Source organism: Triturus cristatus, chromosome 4_1, assembly GCF_964204655.1.
Source record: "Triturus cristatus chromosome 4_1, aTriCri1.1, whole genome shotgun sequence".
In the NCBI taxonomy this organism is placed as follows: domain Eukaryota; kingdom Metazoa; phylum Chordata; class Amphibia; order Caudata; family Salamandridae; genus Triturus; species Triturus cristatus.
The window spans coordinates 611,947,518-611,965,604 of NC_140585.1; the positions used below are offsets into that span (position 1 = coordinate 611,947,518).

The 18,087-nt window shown below is 46.9% G+C and overlaps 1 protein-coding gene across 2 annotated transcripts in view; it reads right to left on the reverse strand.

Moving 5' to 3' along the window:
- Positions 1-440: 440 nt before the first annotated feature.
- Positions 441-18,087, reverse strand: part of ACSS3 (acyl-CoA synthetase short chain family member 3) — a 1,078,787-nt gene continuing 1,061,140 nt past the window's right edge. For both annotated transcript variants that reach the window (XM_085652976.1, XM_085652977.1), the window contains one exon: positions 441-877. In XM_085652976.1, coding sequence (XP_085509102.1) covers positions 809-877 — 69 coding nt within the window. In that variant the 3' untranslated portion in view covers positions 441-808. The remainder of the gene's footprint in view (positions 878-18,087) is intronic.

An 18,087-nucleotide genomic window follows, 5' to 3' on the forward strand; every position in this document is an offset into this window, starting at 1 on the left:
GAAAAATAAACACCTACACTCCCAAAAGGACTGCCAGAAGTGCCCATCCACTCTCTTCGTCAGGCAGAAGCAAATACATTGCTGTACCAGATCTGCAGTAGATTTGATTTTGTAAATGACTGTTGTGTGTTTTCTTACAACTCACATCTTTTATGTTCAAATGTAAAACATTATATCACAATATTCGTTATCTGCTGTAGTCCACGTATCATTTCACAAATATTGTACATCGCAGCCAGTTTCATGATATTTCTATCCTTTCTTAAAACTAGCTGTCATTATTTCCACAAATATCATCTAACTAGGTTCTTCTAGTAGTGAATATTATTGAAAGAGGCTTGTGGCTGGCCCAGCTGAAAGTGCAGGATACATTAACTAAGAGGGGAGATTTGGTCCGAGGAAAGAAATGCTCGTTTCGGGGGGAAACCATAACAAACATCTGAAGATAAATCAATATCTGTGTTTATTTAAAATTACTTTTCAGAAGATGGGGGGTCTAACATTGGAGGTAGATGTAAAGTATAGGCTTTAGTCTTGCCAAACTGATTTCTGCTTTCAGAGTACCTGTCAAGTCCGAAGGATCAACTGTGATCTCTGAAGACTGATGAAAGAAAATGCGTCAAAGTCGTGCCTAGAGTACCGAGTCCAGTTCTACCCAAGAGAAGTTCGGAAAAATTCATAAAAATAAATGCAGAGCAAAATGTAGTTGAGCACAACGCATCCCTTGGAAAAGTTGGATATACGTCATCAACTTGCAAAAAAACGTACTTTATTGTCAAAAAGTTCAGTGTAGGACGTAAAAGGCACACTACAATTTCTGCTTCAGCAATTGTTTTAGATCTGTAAAGACATCGGGATCCTCGATGGTTGATGTGACCTGTAAGGAAACAAGAGACATATTAGTGTACGCAAAAGAAAGGAAGGGTCATTTATGGTTGAGATTGGCACTAAAGCTCTAGACAAAGATTAAGCTGATCCCAGCACACCAAAGGAAAAGATCACTGCAGCCAAAATATACCATTAAAACACCAGCAAATTCACTCAGGACGTCTTCTCTGAAAAAAATGGTTTTATGACTGGCACAAACTCAATCTAGGAATACAGCAGAAAATGAAGGCTAAAAAAGTATGCTGTTATTTGAATGCATTTTGGGGCCTTAGAACATGTTAATAGACAAGGGACATAGAAATCTTCAGACTGTCACTACTACTCTAAATTAATGTCTAGTGACATTATTCATTTAGGTCTTTCAAATTGATATCATAATGGCGAATACTATTTGATGTTTATAAATATAAAACATGGCAAACAATGAACACTTGGAAACAGCTGAAGATTCACATATTTTGTGCGACATTTCCAGAATCCATCAAAAAAATACAATAACTTTCTTTTAGCTAACTCAAACTGTCAGTAGGTGTGGCATTCAACCATTCATCTCTCATGGAACAAATGATGAAGCCCGCCTACCTATGATTTATGTTCTTACTGGACAGAGCAGTAGAAGTGCTAAAATGTTAGCCACTTTCCTGATAAATCAGAAAAACCTGTTTAATGTGGCACAGTTATTCATTAATCCATTCACGTAGACGTGATGAGAACAACTACCTAAAGGTACCAGCACCATTTTATTATCCCTCTGCCCATCTTCTACGTCCTAGTCCTATTGCTTGTCTTGTCATACAAACAGGATTTCCCTATATTATCCGAAAAAATTGCCTTCGGTAGGAGCCCTGCCAAGACATCACTCCTTCATCAAGGAGACTCACTGCTGGTCTTACCCTGACGGTGCATGTCCCCACTGGTACCAGATTCTGTTGAATCTTCCTCCCTGGGTCACTCTGGTCCATGCTGCGATGAAGGAGTCTCCATACTTAATCCAGTATGCTTCCCAGATATTCACAGGGATAGGAGAGGACACAGGGGGTTTAGGACATGCTCCTTGGGATCATGGTAGAAGGGACTGGCATTCTCATATTCTCCTGTTTAACTGTGGGGCTACATTGACTGGGTGTTTGTGGAGAGGCTTTCAAGTCACTCAGACGGGCAGTTCAACACGACTTTGGAAGACTGAGTTGTCTCCCTGCTTCGTAACCAGGGAAGTATTCTTCAGTACCTAGCTGAGACGCTAAAGCCACTCGTATACTGTACTGCCAAGCTTAGAAAGTGTTTCAATAAGTGACAGTATTGTGACCAATGAAATGATTCCTCTGAAGCTCTGTTTTCCCAACAAGCTGAACCTGCCTCCTTGGGCCTGCCACAAGCTGAAAACTTTGAGGCCTTGCTCAAGCTGTAATGAATGCATTGTTGCTTGTGAGGGTGATCCACCATCCAAAAAAGAGAAGATATTTGTTTTTCCCGGAGCCTGATTCAGAAGTTTCTGAGGAAGATACTAAACTAGAGGTATACTCTGGGCCTGATGGGTATTCTTGAGCATCTTTAAAAATATTTGTGTTTTTCATGTTCTACTAGCCTGGATGTTTAGGGGGACAGCTTTCTCCAGTATCAGTGAAGTGAGTCAGTGTCTAATCTCTTCATGGCACAAGACACAAAGTCCTGGCAAGAGAAAGGACGGAGATTGATTGGCATGTTTTCCAATGGTTCCTGGCTTGATGTTATCCTCTGGCTAATTTCCAGGAGGAATTCATATCAGTGGTCAAGATGAACTCTTTGATGGCTGGTATTCTTCTTAGGAAACTATTAAATAAGTTGATGTTTCCCCTTCACATGCCATAGACAAATAGATGAAAGTGACTATCACACATGCATATTCCACTTCCAATTTTGCTATCAAAGCTACCAATCAGGCATCATACATTGTGAAGTCCCTCTTGCGTGACTTTCTTGCTCACAGATGAATTGATGGATTGACACACCAGGTTTATGTGAAACGTTTCTTTTGATTACCCATAAGCAAAAAGTGGCTGCTACTGGGTCTTTTGTAGTATCCAGGTGTCATGTCTGGAGGTGTCCTGACAGGCTAAAAAAATCACAGATGCCTCTAATAGTTCATATTCTCAAAGCCTTGATTAAAATGTCAGCTAACTCCTGTACATCATTTGGGGCAGGGGATTTGGATCTCACTGGAATGTTGACCTTCTCTCTCTCTTGGTTCAGTCCATTCTTTTCCTGTCAAGAGAGGTGTCTTGGTTCAGTCCATTCTTTTCCTGTCAAGAGAGGTGGCTGGGGAATTCCCAATGCATACTATTATAGCTGGTTCTAGGATGGAGGCTGCTCTGCCTAATACTCCATGTGCCCTACGCAAGTTAAGCGCTGTGTTACGATGTGGGATGAAACCAGATTAATCTGGATGGACTAGAGTCTCGATAACAGTGACCAGATGGTTAGCCAGAATCTTGGGCTCTGCATTCAAAAGGGAAATCGGTCTATACGACCCACACTCAGTTTTAGGCCTCCCTTCCTTATGGATAGTGATTATGGTGGCCGTCCTCTGGTCTATTGTCTCAGGAGTCTTCAAACATGGACCAGAGATCTGGGGCTAGTCTGTCTGGTCAAAGTTTATATAGTTCGATAGGAAGTCCGTTAGGACTGGAGGCCTTCCCTGAGTTAAGGGACCCGATTGCTTTTGCTATTTCATCATTGGATATGTCGCTGTCCAGAAAGTTACAGTCGTCCACTGGGAGCTTGGGCAGCGTTATGTCCGCTAACGATTGACGGAGTCCTCTATGGAATAGGGAGCAACTGAAGAATAGATAACGCCGAAATGGTCTGCAAACTTATCAGCAAAGCCCTGGGGATCTGTGAGGGGGCTACCCCCCTCCCTACGAAGTTCCGGCACCAGCCGGTTCGCCCACTCTTTTTTGTCCAACCACGCTAGTAGTTTCCCCGCTTTGGCTCCCACATCATTATAACGGTCCCTGCGTGGCTCTCCCCAAGGTTTTGGCCTGCTCAGTCGCCAACGCCCTATACTCCTGCTGTCGGAGCTTGAGATAATGGAGTTTGTCCGGTGTAACCTCTGATTCCAGGTCACTTTCTAATTGGTGAATCTCCGCCTCAATGGCAACTATCTCTCTCTGGTGGTCTTTCTTCTTTCTTTCCAGAGATTAAAGATAGTGCCTGACCCCAAATCACCATCTGTGCATCTGTGGGGAGTCCACTGATCCCTCATTGTCAATAAAATAATTGTTGCAAGAAGTTCCTTACGAATTTTGGGATTCCGGGAATACCATGGGTTGATGGGGTCCACCCGTTCCACCTGTGTATATTTAAGAACTACGTGAAGCCAAACCGGCGAATGGTCAGAAATATACCTGGCCAGGTGTTTAATCTCGTGGATGTGCGTGACCTGAGACGCGGGAATTAAAAAATTATTTATGCGCAAGAGGCTCCCTTGTGCCCCGGAATGGAAGGTGTGCTGCACTGTGTTTGGGTGATAGGTCCGCCAGCCATCTAGCAGCCCCATTGTCTCAAGGAATTCAGGAAGCCAACATATCGTGGGGCCCACCTCTCGGGGGATATGGTGATCTAGCTCGCCCGAGACTACAGAGTTTAAGTCCCCTCCTAGTATCAACAAGCCCTCCGGTATAGCTAGCAAGATAGTCCCTAGGTCCCTAAAGTTGGTGGCTTGTAAGCCAGGCGGTACATAGACCGATAGAAGTGTGATGGGGTGTCACTCCCATGTACCCGAGACCCCAATGTATCTACCTCGGTCGTCCGTCCAGGTTGCCTGTACCACCAGAGGAAAGGATTTTCTCATCATAATACCCACTCCTCGTGAGCTAGAGGTAAATCCCGCATGAGCCAACATGGTGGAACCCCCTTTGTGTAATGCTTTGCATGCATTTCCAATGAGATGTGTTTCTTGAAGCAATACAAAATCAGGGGCCTGACGCTTGATGTATTGGAGGACCACACTGCGCTTGATTTTATCCCCCAGCCTATGACAAATAAAAGAAAATCCCTACTTCCTATACGGAAATTGCGGCATGTGTTAACACTTCCTCTATGGGAATTTCAAAAGAAGTCGCTGATGCAATGATTACAACTAAAATCAAACAACACACCTCCTCCCAACAACCCCCCACCCCGCTGCCCTGCACTCTAGGCCTAGAACTGCCCATAGGAAACTTGCAGAGTGCCTGTCGCCCTCGTAAGGAACTAAAAGTAGAACAAAAAGGGGGGGGGGGATTTGAGCGCTCCGCTTCCCTGTCCCCAACCAAGTCAAATGTACATCCTCAAATAAGTATGTGTGTCAAGTCCAAAACAGTCCACCACCGCAAAGGATCAGAAAAAAATAGGGGAACCCCCCCCTCCCAAGCCCACCCCACTCCAGGCCCCATTTACTCAGTCCAGATTCAGCTGCAGGCCCGGTCTCCTCCTCAAGCAGGCTGAGTATCGTCACACTTCCGTTGCGATCGTTTGGGCTGCTCGCTCCACGGTGCTCAATCCAATCTGCCACTGCTTCCAGATGCTCAAAGAACCAAGTTCTCCCCTCCGCCTCGACCTGGAGACGTGCTGGGAACAACATCGAGTATTTCAGTACTCTTTCTCCAAGTTCTCATTTCACTGAGAGGAACGACCTCCTTTGCCTCTGTAACCTCTGCGTGAAATCTGGGAAAAAGGTTATGTCCGCATTTTCGTAGCAGAGGGGGGCCCCCGTCCTGGCATTCTGGAGGATGATATCCCTGTCTCGAAGGTTCAGGACTCTGGCCAACATCGGCCGCAGGGGAGCGGCCGGCTTGGGACGGCCGCCTGGGACTCTATGAGCTCGCTCAATGACAAAGAATTTACTGAGGCCTTTAGGCTGCAGATGTTTGAGGATGAGGTCTTCAACAAAGAGGTCGGGGGACTGGCCCTCTGCTTTTTCTGGAACACCCAAAATGCGGTGGTTGTTGTGCCTCAGATGGCCTTCATAGTCATCGAGTTTCAAGACTGTTAGTTTGCGGAAATCCTGTAGTTCGCAGACTTTTCCTTGAAGCTGCATGACATCCCCGACGAGACTGGTGGCAGTGATCTCCACCTGTTTGACTTTCTCGTTCAGTTTCGCCAGATCCGTCCTGATGAGGTTCACGTCAATTGCCATAGTGTCCATTTTGTGTTCTAGGGAGGCTTTGACTCCGGTGATGGCGTCCATTACATCCTTTAGTGATAATTCCTGCTCTTCTTCACCCAAGCTACTTTGGGAGGCATCTCTGGACAGTCGGTTTTGTTGTGTGTCCTTAGGAACAGTGTAGCGGTCCAGTTAGTTGAATTGCACCACCTTTGGCCCCCGGGCCCCTGAGCCTTTACTGCGATCCATTACACCACTAATCAACCACTCGGACCCTTACTAAGATCCCACAGAACAGGAGGTGGCACAAACCCTCACAGCACTCCCCCGGTCGGTGAGTCCGTGGTAGCGCACACCCCAGTGTCCGGATGAAGGGGACCCAACACGGTCTCTGTCTCCCCAATGGGATGTCCCCCTCTGCACTGCACAGCCGCCGTCGATAAATACGGTGCTGGGGCTTAAAATCGAGCCTCCCTAATCCAGATGGGCCCTCCTTTATGGGTCGACACTAGCGCCTGGCCATACGTCCTCACAGTCTGTCTGGGGGGGTTCTCACCTGCCTCTCTCAGTGGTGACGGCACTGGACGGTCCTCTCCGCCGCAACTCGGGATGCAGACTGTCCGGCGTCAGTACACCCTGGGTCCCAGCTGGAACCGCAGGCCACTGCTCCAACACGATGGGTGGGCCCTGGTGCTTAGGGCCCCGCAATCACGGCCCTTGACCACAGCTGGTGCGGGGAGCAGATTGATGTGCCACAGGCCTCAATGGCGCAGCTCTGCCATCCGCCGATTGTCGGCCCAGTGCGTGAGGACGGTGCTGTTATATGGGCCCGTCCTGCCCCACGGAGCTCCCTCACCGGACCCCTGCTGGCTGTGGGTCTCAGCGGGCCACGGTCCTCACACCGCGTTCAGCACTCCTCCTCCAGCGGTGATGTGCCACGTGTCCCGCGTCGCCACGAGCAGTCGTCAGTGCGGCCGAGCCACTCCCCCAGCCTCCCGCGGCACTGTGGGTCCCGGCTTCCGTTCGGCGAGCAGGACTCACTGCCCCGATCACCGTATCTTCGGCCCCCGTCTTCGGATGTGAGTCTGGATGGGCGGGATAGTAACCGCTACCTCTCCGATGTACGGAGCTACCTTCGGATGGGCCGGATAAGGGAGTCGGACAGACGTGGGGAAAAATCGGGGGACGGAGATTTACTCTACGCGGCCATCATTAATTGATGCTTGGCCACGCCTCCTCGGTGAATGATTTCTTATGACAGGCAGCACTAATCTCTGTACCAGAAAGGGCATAGGATGCTAATCCATTTTTTTATGACATATAGCTGTTCAGTGGATATTAACCCAATCCTAGATTTGAAGAAAGTGAATTCCTTTCTACTTCATCAAATACTCAACATGGGAATGGTTCAACCAATCTTGTCCTTGTCTTTCAATGGAACTTTGTGGTCTCAGTTGACCACCAGATGAGTACATGCATGTTACCAGTTTCCCAAAGGTTCGTCTGGTACTTGGTCCTGGGACAGCACTTCCAGGTCTGTACCCTTACTTTTCAGCTGGCTTCAGCTGACAGACATTTTGGATTCGCGAGTACTAATGGTGTGTCCATACTTGGATAACTTGTTAATCTGTGCCTGATCTTTTTATAAAGGGAGTTGAGACCTTACCCCAAGTCTGCAACATGCTGCAGTACCAGGGTTTCCTGACAAATTAGTCTGATCTCACCTTGATCCATCTCAGGCCCTGCAATTCTTAGGAGCTATTTTCAGAACAAACTGGTGACATGCATTCCTTCCTCTTCTTCAACAACTGAACCCAGTGACATTGGGATTGGCTGAGGGTGCAGTGTGAGATTGCTGTTTCTCTCCTGGTGGTTTCCGGACTCTGCCTACAACTCCAACCGACTGTACAAGACGTCATGACCCATTAGAGCCTGCATTTGTCAGGCTTCAGAGTACTGATCCCTTTCAGCCTTGGTTTGGAAAGATTTGCAGTGGTGGCTTGTCCTGAAGCATTGGCCTAAGGAGGTCTCTATTGTGTCAATCTTCCCTTAGTTCTTACTACGAACGACAACTGCAGGGGCTGGGGAGTAACCCTGGGAGAGGAGATAATTCAAGGTTTCAGTCCCAGGGGGTGTTGGGAGATGCCACCAGACTTTGCTCATTTTTTGCCCTTCATGTGTAGGGTCAGGCAGTATATATTCTGACTAACAAGGCGAAACATGCTTATATCAACGACCAGGGGCAAACTCAAGCCTCCAGGTGGTCTTCCCTAGCTAGAATATTAAGGTCTGGGTGGAGCTAAATGTTATTTCTTTGATTGCTCTCTCCTGGGAATGAAGAATGGGCATGGGGATTGTTTGACCAAAATCATCTCAGCTGTGTCCTTTTCCCTGAGCCCTGTCCGGTTTAATGAGCTCAGAGATTTTCGGGTTCCCCTGGTTGGATCTGTTGGCCTTAGCACAGACAACACCCCTTTCTGAATTCTGCTCACTGCTCTCCTCACTGTCAGCCACGAGAACTGATGTGTTGTTCCTTTACTGACACAGTTGATTCCTGTATACCTCCACTCTCTTCCCCTTTAGGAAGGGAGTGGAGGTCTGGTAGCTCTTTATTGGCTTTTGGACCTACGTTACTTCTCCTATGCCAGCTAAAATTATGGCCTCCGTAGCCTTTTTCATCTCCTCTACAAATCACTCTTGTGTCATAGTCCTCTTTCCATGTAGGCCTAGAGCTTGACATGTTAAGTCTACAGGCTCTTCCAAAAAAGTTGCTCTTTGCAACGACCTAGGGCACTGGCACACTCGGCAGATATGCCCAACTCTGGCAGAGTACTGGAGTTTTCTTAGGTGGAGTGTAGTCCTAGTCCTGTAACCTTGCCAGGGTTTTTGATTATCTCTGGGGCAGTTTCCTTTCAGACTGTAGTCTCAACACTGCACAGTGATTGGGTGGCAACCCATGGTTTTTGAATTTGATATATAACTTGTTGAGTTACTGGGTTCTCATTTTCCATCAAAATTCTGTGGTCCACTCCATGGTCCCCTCATGGGCTTTTCTTTGCTCCACAAGGCCTTTAAGGAAGTCATTTTAAACCACTGACCCTTAAACATTTTGACAGCCAGGGTTTTTGGTCACCATTTCCAAGGGCCATCACCTGGGAAAGATAAGGTCTTGTGCCATGCTTGCTTACTCAGGTTCTTCCCAAACAGGGTGGTGGTGTGCCTATATCCAGGTTTCCTTCCCATATTACTTTCTTCCATCCAGTGCTGCCAGGACCTCATCCGCACAGTGTTCTATGTTTCTTCTTCGTTGCACTCCATGGAGGTGCACAGGGATCTTTCTATTGGCCCAGGGCAGTTTCCTTTAGCTAGCTAAATTTGGTATTTTTCCCCTGTGGCCTTCCAGGCAAGGGTCAGTATTCCTAATTGACTCGGAGTAGCTGAATCTGCTGAGCCCTCTCTTTGGTCTTGGATGTGGTTTTTACTGGTTCTGTTGTGAGACCCTCCGCTTAGGGAATGTACTCTAAATCAGTGTCATTCATAGTCCTAATTTCCCACCCTATCTACCCATAGGAGGTGGGTTGATTTGTCGACCACTTAATGTTATAGAAACTAGGGGCTTCATTTACAATATTTTACCACAGGGCAGCACCACAAGCCTTCCTGCTGCGCTGCCCTACGGCAAAAGAAAGGGCAGGAATACACAATATTAATCAGACATGGCGCATTCATGTCCTCTTTCCCTGTGCTGGCACTCAATTGCAAGGGTGTCTGCATTGTGGGAATGATTGTTTTTTCTGCAGGAAGCGACACCTTCCGCCACAAAAACAATCAATGGAGGCGATTTCCCCCTGCTATGTATGCTGCTGAATGCCGCACACATAGAGGAAAAAACGAGGAGAAATAAAGTTATTTCTCCTCTTTGCGCCTCTCCTACATCTCCCATGGGGAGTCGTAGGCTTTTGATGCTTTCTCAGGTTTACAGAACATTGTAAATCTGGGAATGTGTCAAATTCCATGGTGTTATGTGGGAACATCCGCCGTAATGCCCATGTCACGCCTCCCCATCGCAGTGTGAGGCAACGCAGGGACTTACGCTGAGTTGCCTCACATCATATCATCAAGGCCATGAAAAGCCACGCAAGGTGGCTTTATGTGGCCTTGTAGAAATGGCACGCCACTGTGCACGGCCGGAATGTCATCAAAAGTGACGTTCCGGTGGCCTAGGGGCTTAGGTGTTTAGGAAGCTCATTGGGGGTGGATTGCCCATATCACTAATAGGAAAAGGTGCAGTCAAGACAAGGTTCCTAACAAAGGTAACTGAATTTAATTTAAAAAAATATATATTAGAATGAAATTGGCAAATCCTGTCTAAATGATAAGAGGAACCCAGAGATGGCGAGAAAAACTAGAACTCAGGAATAATGAAGTTTACCAGTAAAGAATCTAGATGTTACTGTATATGTAACACTTCCAAACCTCTTGATATTGGACATTCACCAATGCATTATGCTGTCCAGCAACAATCTAGTGGCAAACAGCCACAGATCACATGCATCGCAGCCAATCATAATCTCATTGTTACCTCAAAAACAGAAAAAAATACAAACTTGTTCCCAATTATCCAGAAACTACATGAAAAGAGACACCCACACAGATGGGTGTCTTAAACTTAAATTCTGCCTTCAAAGTTTAATGAAGTTAACAAATGCCAAAATAGAACGTTAAAGAACTATGAAAATTGTCACCTCTAGGAGTGTGGCCGTATCAATCAAAATGGCGGCCGCTTAGTCCGAGAACTCCCGATATCAGCACTGTAGTCCGACACAATCCTGGCACAACAAGAGATCACCGCCAAATCACCATGTGAGGGGAGGAGCCAGAACAGCACAGGAAGCTTCTGAGCAATCTGCTGCAGAGTGGTGGGCGTCCCTGATGCAAGGAGTTGCCGCAGCCTGGACGCAGCGAACCACCGCGGTGAGGCCAGATGATCATGGATTTGACCTGGCCCTGAAAGAGACGAGTCACCTAAAGTGTGGGCCCGACCTGCGAGGAGTGGGCCACGGGTGTCCTATTCACATTCAACCAGCTGTGTACCCGGGAGAAGAGGGCTGCACGGGCTATGCTGGCCTGGAATGCGGGTCTCTCTGGCCTAGCGTCGTGGCAGCTGTGCGCTCATTGGCCAGACCCGCAGTGAAAAAACTCCTGGACAGGCAAAGCCCCAAAGGAACAGCCAATGGAGGTGAGCCACATTCTTTCCTTAAACCCCTGGAGCCCATTGGTTGCAGCCCCCCTCTGGGTATGCTGGAGCCGCCCAGAGACAATGGGAGAGTCGGACAGATTTGCAGGGGTGGCTACTGGTTGGATCCCCCCATTGGGAGCTGTTCGTGCTGCCTTGCATGGGGATCCCTCCAAGGGAGGCAGCTAAGCGGGGCTTACACCGAGGCAGAGAGATGAGATGCGGAGTGAAGCGCTCCCCTGCGAGAGTTCACTTGGCCACTGTTGAGGCATGGGCCAGCTGTGCAAGACTGTCCCACAGCTCTTGCTGGGGGCTTCATAAAGTGGGAGACCACACCAGAATTTGAAAATGTCCATTCCTCTAGCCCTAGTGATGGGGTGCACACAACCTGAAAAATCAAAGACACTGCCCACGAGGCCCCCTGTACACCACCTGAAGTATGCAGGGGGCTTGCGTGGCAAGATAAACTACATGCTATAATGGCAGCAATAGAAACTTTCAGGGCCCACCTGGAAAAGAAAGTGGAAGCATTCACCGAGGACATTAATCTAACCCGAAAAGACCATAAGAAACTGTCTGAGTGGGTCACCCTCAAAGAGAGGACCTTAGCAGGGCTCCAACCCCAGACTTTCAGAAACAATTGTGAGGTCTCAGGGAGTGAGTGCAACTCCTGGAGGCCCAAGCTGAAAGCAGGGCCAAACGCAGTAACTGTCGCATTATTGGCCTCACCAAGGGCCTCAACATGGTAGATCACTTGTAACAGTGGTTCCGGCAATTGGTACTGGCAGAAGACCTCACCCTGTTTTTCTCACCCGAACGTCCCTACCATGTCTCAGCACAGCGTCCCCAATTGAGGACCCTGCCGTACCCAATTGGGGTCAAGCTCCTACATTTTAAGGACCATGTTGCGAGTCTCAAGGTGGCAAGCCATTCCACTCCTATAGTCCGCGACAACCACCAGATTATCCTACCTCCAGACTACACCATGGCGGTACAGCGTAAATGGGCATCTTTTTAGGGGTGAAACGCAAACTGAGAGATCTGGGGCTTCAATACACTCTCCTTTTCCCTTTTAAATTGAAAGGGACTGGCTGAAACCTACATTCCAGACCACCGCAGACAGACCTGCCGACGTCCCCCAGAGGACAAGCAGCCCCGAAGGCACAATCCCCAGAACAGGTCCACAATGGCCATCAATCTTTGTTGGGAGTGGCAGCGCCCCTTCGCGATGCCCCAGAACTCCAATCAGATTCTTTATCGAACACCTCTGAGGATGGGAGCTCTCATGCTTCTTCCATCCTCAAGGCAGATTTACCGCTGAGAATGAATCCCTAAATGGCGGACGATATTATATAGAGGGGTTGGCTGCAAATCCCGCCGGGGCCCACTCTCTTGATGATGGTTCTGGACCTGACCGGCTCCTCATACTCGATGCGGACAATCTGTTTCCCTCTGTGAGCCTGCCGGTCATGGAGCAAATGTTGCTGCCTTTCCTTTCATTCCACTCCTCCCACAAGATGGACTTGACTGGTTGTTTGGGTGATGGGCAGTTCGCAGTATTCTTACTTCATTTTGTGTTATGTTACATGGAAGCTCGAGTTTGTGAAGCTACTGCTTTTGCTTCCTTGCCATTCCCAATTAGAGGGGAACCTTCCTTTTCTACACTCCCTCTCCCAGCCTCCTACTATGATCAACTCTTCATGGGACCAGTCGGGAAGGATTTTCATCTTGCATCTATGACACGTCAGTCTTATAATCTACTGTCCTGGAATATTTATAGTATGCCCACCCCAGCGAAAAGCTACCACTTCCATTCCATTTTCAAGTGGCAGGGGGTGCACATCGCTTTGATCCAAGAGTCATATCACATAAGCAGAGGCGGCCCAGCTGCAGAAGAGATGGAGGGGTCAGGTATACATGATAAACTACTCAGCATATGCCAGGGGCGCACTCATGGATAAGAGTGGGGACTCCAGTCGAGGTATTGTTACAAGAAATAGACAGACGGCAGATTTGTTGTCCTCGAAATTAGATTGAATATTATGTTAGTACTATTTGTTGAGCGCACATACAAAAGGTTGGGTTCTCAGCGCTTCGGTAACAGGAGCAAATCACACTACATACAGATTTTAGTCATATGCTTGTCTGAAAAGCCATTTTTTTAGTAGTTGCCTGAATCTCACATGGCTAAGGGTAGGTCTGTTCTCTAGAGAAAAGGAGTTGTAGGCGTAAGGCGAGTACTGAGAATCTGGAACCACCAATTTTCTTCTTTTTGAATTTAGGGATTTTCAGAAGGTTCATATGGGTGGATCTTAACTTTTGATTGGGGGTGTATTTTTGAATCCAGTTGATATAAAGTCAGGACTTCTACCATGGAGGGATTTAAAAATGATGCAGCCAGTCTTGAAGGCAGTCCTTTGTTCCACCGGGAGTTAATGTCATTTTGCAATCAGGGGTTGATGTGGTAGTGCCTGGGTTGTTGAAAAATTAACCTAGCTGCCTAGTTCAGGTCCAATTGGAGCCTGCAATTGAGGTCTTTTGGGAGGCCCTGGTAAAGGGAGTTTGCGTAGTCTATCCTAGATATGACTATGGCGAAAATAACTTGAACGAGGGCTTCGAAGGTGAGGAATTGGCCTATTTCCTGATTCGGCAGAGTTACATAAAACAGGAAGAAGTTCCATCTCCTAGTCGGGGTTCCATAGAAAGGTCCTCCTTAATGAGGACTCCAAGAACCTTAACTGATTACTTGGATGGGGAGGGAATCCCCATCGCAGAAGGCCAGAATGAAGTGCTCCGAAAATCAGACTGGTTTCTGGTTATGACAATTTCCGTTTTGCTGGAATTTAATTTTAAATGATTGCCGTTCATCCAGTCACAGATGAACAACATCATGTTTTGTAAGGCTTTCTTCGATTCAGGGGAGTTATTAATGGTAAAGAGTAACTGTATGTCATCCTTGTAGTTGTAGATTCTGGCATTTTTTTTTATAAAGGTGTGCACTAGGGGGTGTATGTACAGATTAAAAAGATGAGGGGGAAGATCCCTGAGGTAGTCCGCAGTTCAACTGAGCTTTAGAGAAACTGAAGGGAAACCGACAGACCGATTGAGAGCGGTCTTTCAGGAAGGAATGATCCACTCAGCTCAGACATGGTCCACCAAGAGATCATTGTAGACCGTGTCAAATGCCGCCAATAGGTCAAGAAGGACTAGCACCTGGGTGATGCCCCTGTTTGGCTGGGTCTGAACTGGGGTGGCAAAGTGAGCATAAGAATGATGATGGATTCAACCCAGATCAGCAACTGGGGGTGAGTGCCTGAAAGGTTTCAGCGCTCCATCATTAATCTCCTTGTGTTTGCTTTGTTCACCCTAAGTTGGCAGGGTATGCACAGACTTGGGTCCCTTGCTCACTTTGCCACTGGATCCAAGCTAGCCTGGCTGATGAGGAGTATTACCCCAAAACCGGTCCCAGTATGATTGTTTACGGTCCAGGGAAGACCTAGCTTGGCAGTTCAGGTGGACTGTTTCCATGAGGAACAGGGTCAAGACTGATTTGCATATGGCTGGGTCTGAACTGGGGTGGCGCAGTGAGCTAAAGAACTATGATGGATTCAACCCAGATCTGTGACTGGGGGTGAGTGTCTGAAAAGTTTCAGTGATCCGTCCATCATCTCCTTGTGTTTGCCCTGTCTGGTTTTCCTCACATGTCATCCATCACAGAGAGGATGGAAGCTTTGGTGGAGTGGGCTGGCAGGAAGCCCGCCTGGTAAGGGTCAAGAAAGTTTGATTCCTCTAGGAAAGAGCAGAGGTGTTGAGCAACATGTGCCTCGAGTACCTTTACTAAATGGGGGAATAAGGAGATAGGGCGGTCATTTTTCAGAACAAGTTGGTCTTTGCCAGATTTCTTTTGAAGCAGTACAACTATAGCATCCTTAAAGGGACTATGGACACAGGCTTTGCAAAGAGACAAGTTAAGGAGGGAGATGGCGGGGTCAGGGAAAAGTGAGAATACCATTTTTAGGACCATTGGTCAGCAGGTCCAAAAGACAAACCTTGCTGATAGCGGAAAAATCAAATAGTGTAATTGTGTTTCTATCTTCTAAGGGTGTTGCATTGAGTAATGGGCTAGGAGGTATTCTGTCTTTTATCATCTTGATCTTGTCGATGAAGAAGGAATTAAGGGTGTCACACAAGTTCTGAGTGGGAAACATGGGTAAGGTGTTACAGGGTTTCAGAGTTTGGATACAATTCCGAAGATCTCCTCTGTTTTGTTCACAGAATTATAGATTTTATTTGAAAAAAGGTGGATTTAGCTTGCATGATTAGTTTTTTATATTCTTTAGATGTTTAGTATAAACTTACTTTTTGTTGGGCAAATAATTATTCTGCCATTTACGTTCAGCGCAGGAAATTTCAAGTTTGGTTGGTTTCAGGTCTTCTGAGACCCATTTAGACGTATTGTGACGTCTGGTCTGTTTGGCTTTACAAAGGGGTGTGGTTATTGTTGGCTACTGTTAGCCAGTCAGTAATTGCTTCTTCGTATCGGTCGATGCTATCATTTAGGAAACTTAAGGTGATTGCCAGTAGGCCACAAAAGGAGGTAATGTCTACATGTGACCGATTTCTGGAAAGAATTCAAGGACAAGGTGGGGGTTTAGGAGGGACCAGGCCAATTAATAAGAATTTTAATTAGGGAATGGTCAGACCACATGCAGGGGGAGACTGAGATTAGACAAAGCTAAATTGGTGGACCAGACTTCTTCTAGTGTGTGACCTTTAATATGGGTGGGTAAGAACACATGTTGTTCAAGGTTTAGACTGCTAAGTAGGTTGATTAGATCTGTGAATGGTTGCCTACCGGTTTCGTCATTTGCCCAGTAGCTGAGGTCGCCAATTAGCATAATTTTTGCATGGTCAATAACTAGAGGGGAGATTGACGGCGCGAGAAGATGTGGAAAGTGCTGCATGTAACCTGGGGGTCTGTACATAAGGACGCATGTCAAGGAGGAGGATGGAGAGTCAAGTTCAATCAACAGGAGTTGGCACGTGGATTATTAGTAGGGGTAAGTATGCACCTAATACCAGCAAAAGGCTTCAAATGCAATATAAGGTCCAGTCAAGGTATCAATACATGAGCCCCTGGCTCAACCTTTGGCACTGGCTGCGAGCAGGCAAGTTTAACTCAGGAGACCGGTTTACAACACAACACACAATAAAATCCCACACCAATTTATAAGAATAGGAAATATTTTTATCATTAAAATGATACCAAAACAAAAAAAAATCCAATATAGGGAACCGGAGATATGAATTTTTAAAGATTAATCACTTTCTAGTGCTTAAAAACATATATCGCCAACTTGTGCCATCTGGTCACGCTTGACCGAGACAAAGTCAAAGTTTGAGGCCAACCATGATGGTGACCTGGCCGGATACACTAAGCGGGAGGACCCGGTCAAAATGTTGCCTTTAGACTGAGAAACTTTTCTGGAGGATTTTCTCTCGACGTCATGCGGTCCCCACTATCAGGACGATTTTGATGCAACATCATCAGATGGCTTCTCCTTGGCTTGGGTCACATCCTGGAAGTCTGAAGCTCTAGAGCATTCAGCGGGACAAATCTGAAATCCAGGCTGGGTTGCAGTTGAAGGTAGCCAGCCTGACTCTTGTAGACTAGTCGTTCCCCTTATGGAGCGTTTTCCAAAAGTTGTTTCAAACTTCTGGAACTTCATCCTGAAGTTCTGTTTGAGGGTTCGAAGTGTCCAAAACACACAAATCCAAGACCCTAGAAGCACTGAGATGGTCCTTGGAAGTTTAGGACTACAATTTCCACAATGAAACTGACTAATTCTTTAAATGTCCACTGGATGTACTCCAGGCTGCGGACTCCTTAAGGGAGATGGTGAAGGTAAGCTCTGTTAATCTGTTGCTTTCAGGGAGTCCGCTCCTTAATCCTTTTGGAAGCAAGGAAAGAACTGAGGGCTGATGTTCAATGTGTGCAGGAGGAGATATCCTTTCAAATGTGATTCCTTGGGGTTCAGACCAGGGTTCCAGCAGGGCTGTCCTTCTCCTTGTAGTTTCAGGCAGCAAATCTGAGTTGCTATGCAGTGCAGCTCTCACATTTTTTCAATGATCAGGGGTGACAAGGGGGGAGCTGGGGGCACACCTGTCCAATGAGGTGTAGGAACCCACCAAAAAGCATGACAGCGTCCTCCAAAGTGTGGTATACTCTTGGTCTACAAAGCACAGCACTTTAAAATTCAAGATGGAGAATTCTTCTCCTGGAGAGTAAGACCTGGTTAAACCAACCTACTATTGTGGCTCATTTCCATTACCTCCCCTCCAGATCTTCTGCACATTCTATTCCGGGGGCGCCTGGCTGAAGGGTACATGAAGAGGGGGTAGGCCAGGCTGGCATTCCTTACTATCCCGCTATCTTTGAAGCCCAGTTTGATTTACCCAGCCCCCATCCTGGCCTGCTCTCAGCAGCTGAAGAGCTCCCCCCATCAGATAACATCTGCTCTATGTAGGTCACTTATCACCTCATCCAAGCAGCTCGGCTAAGCCTGTTAAGGCCGACCAATCAGGAGAGGCTGATAGAAGGCCGAATTTTGGCTCACAGAAAATAAAGTTCTATAATTTATTTACTGTACTAGGTATGATAAATTCAACAGTGGCAAGTTGATGTTATTATCATTACCAATCTCTTAAGACCTTGAATGACATTTTGAGCTGCTTCCTAGCACTATTTATACTTAAATAAAGTATTCAAATGTCAGCCTATGAAGCTAAGTATCTACAATGGGAAAAATGGAATTGGCAGTTGTTCCCTCACCAGGGAACA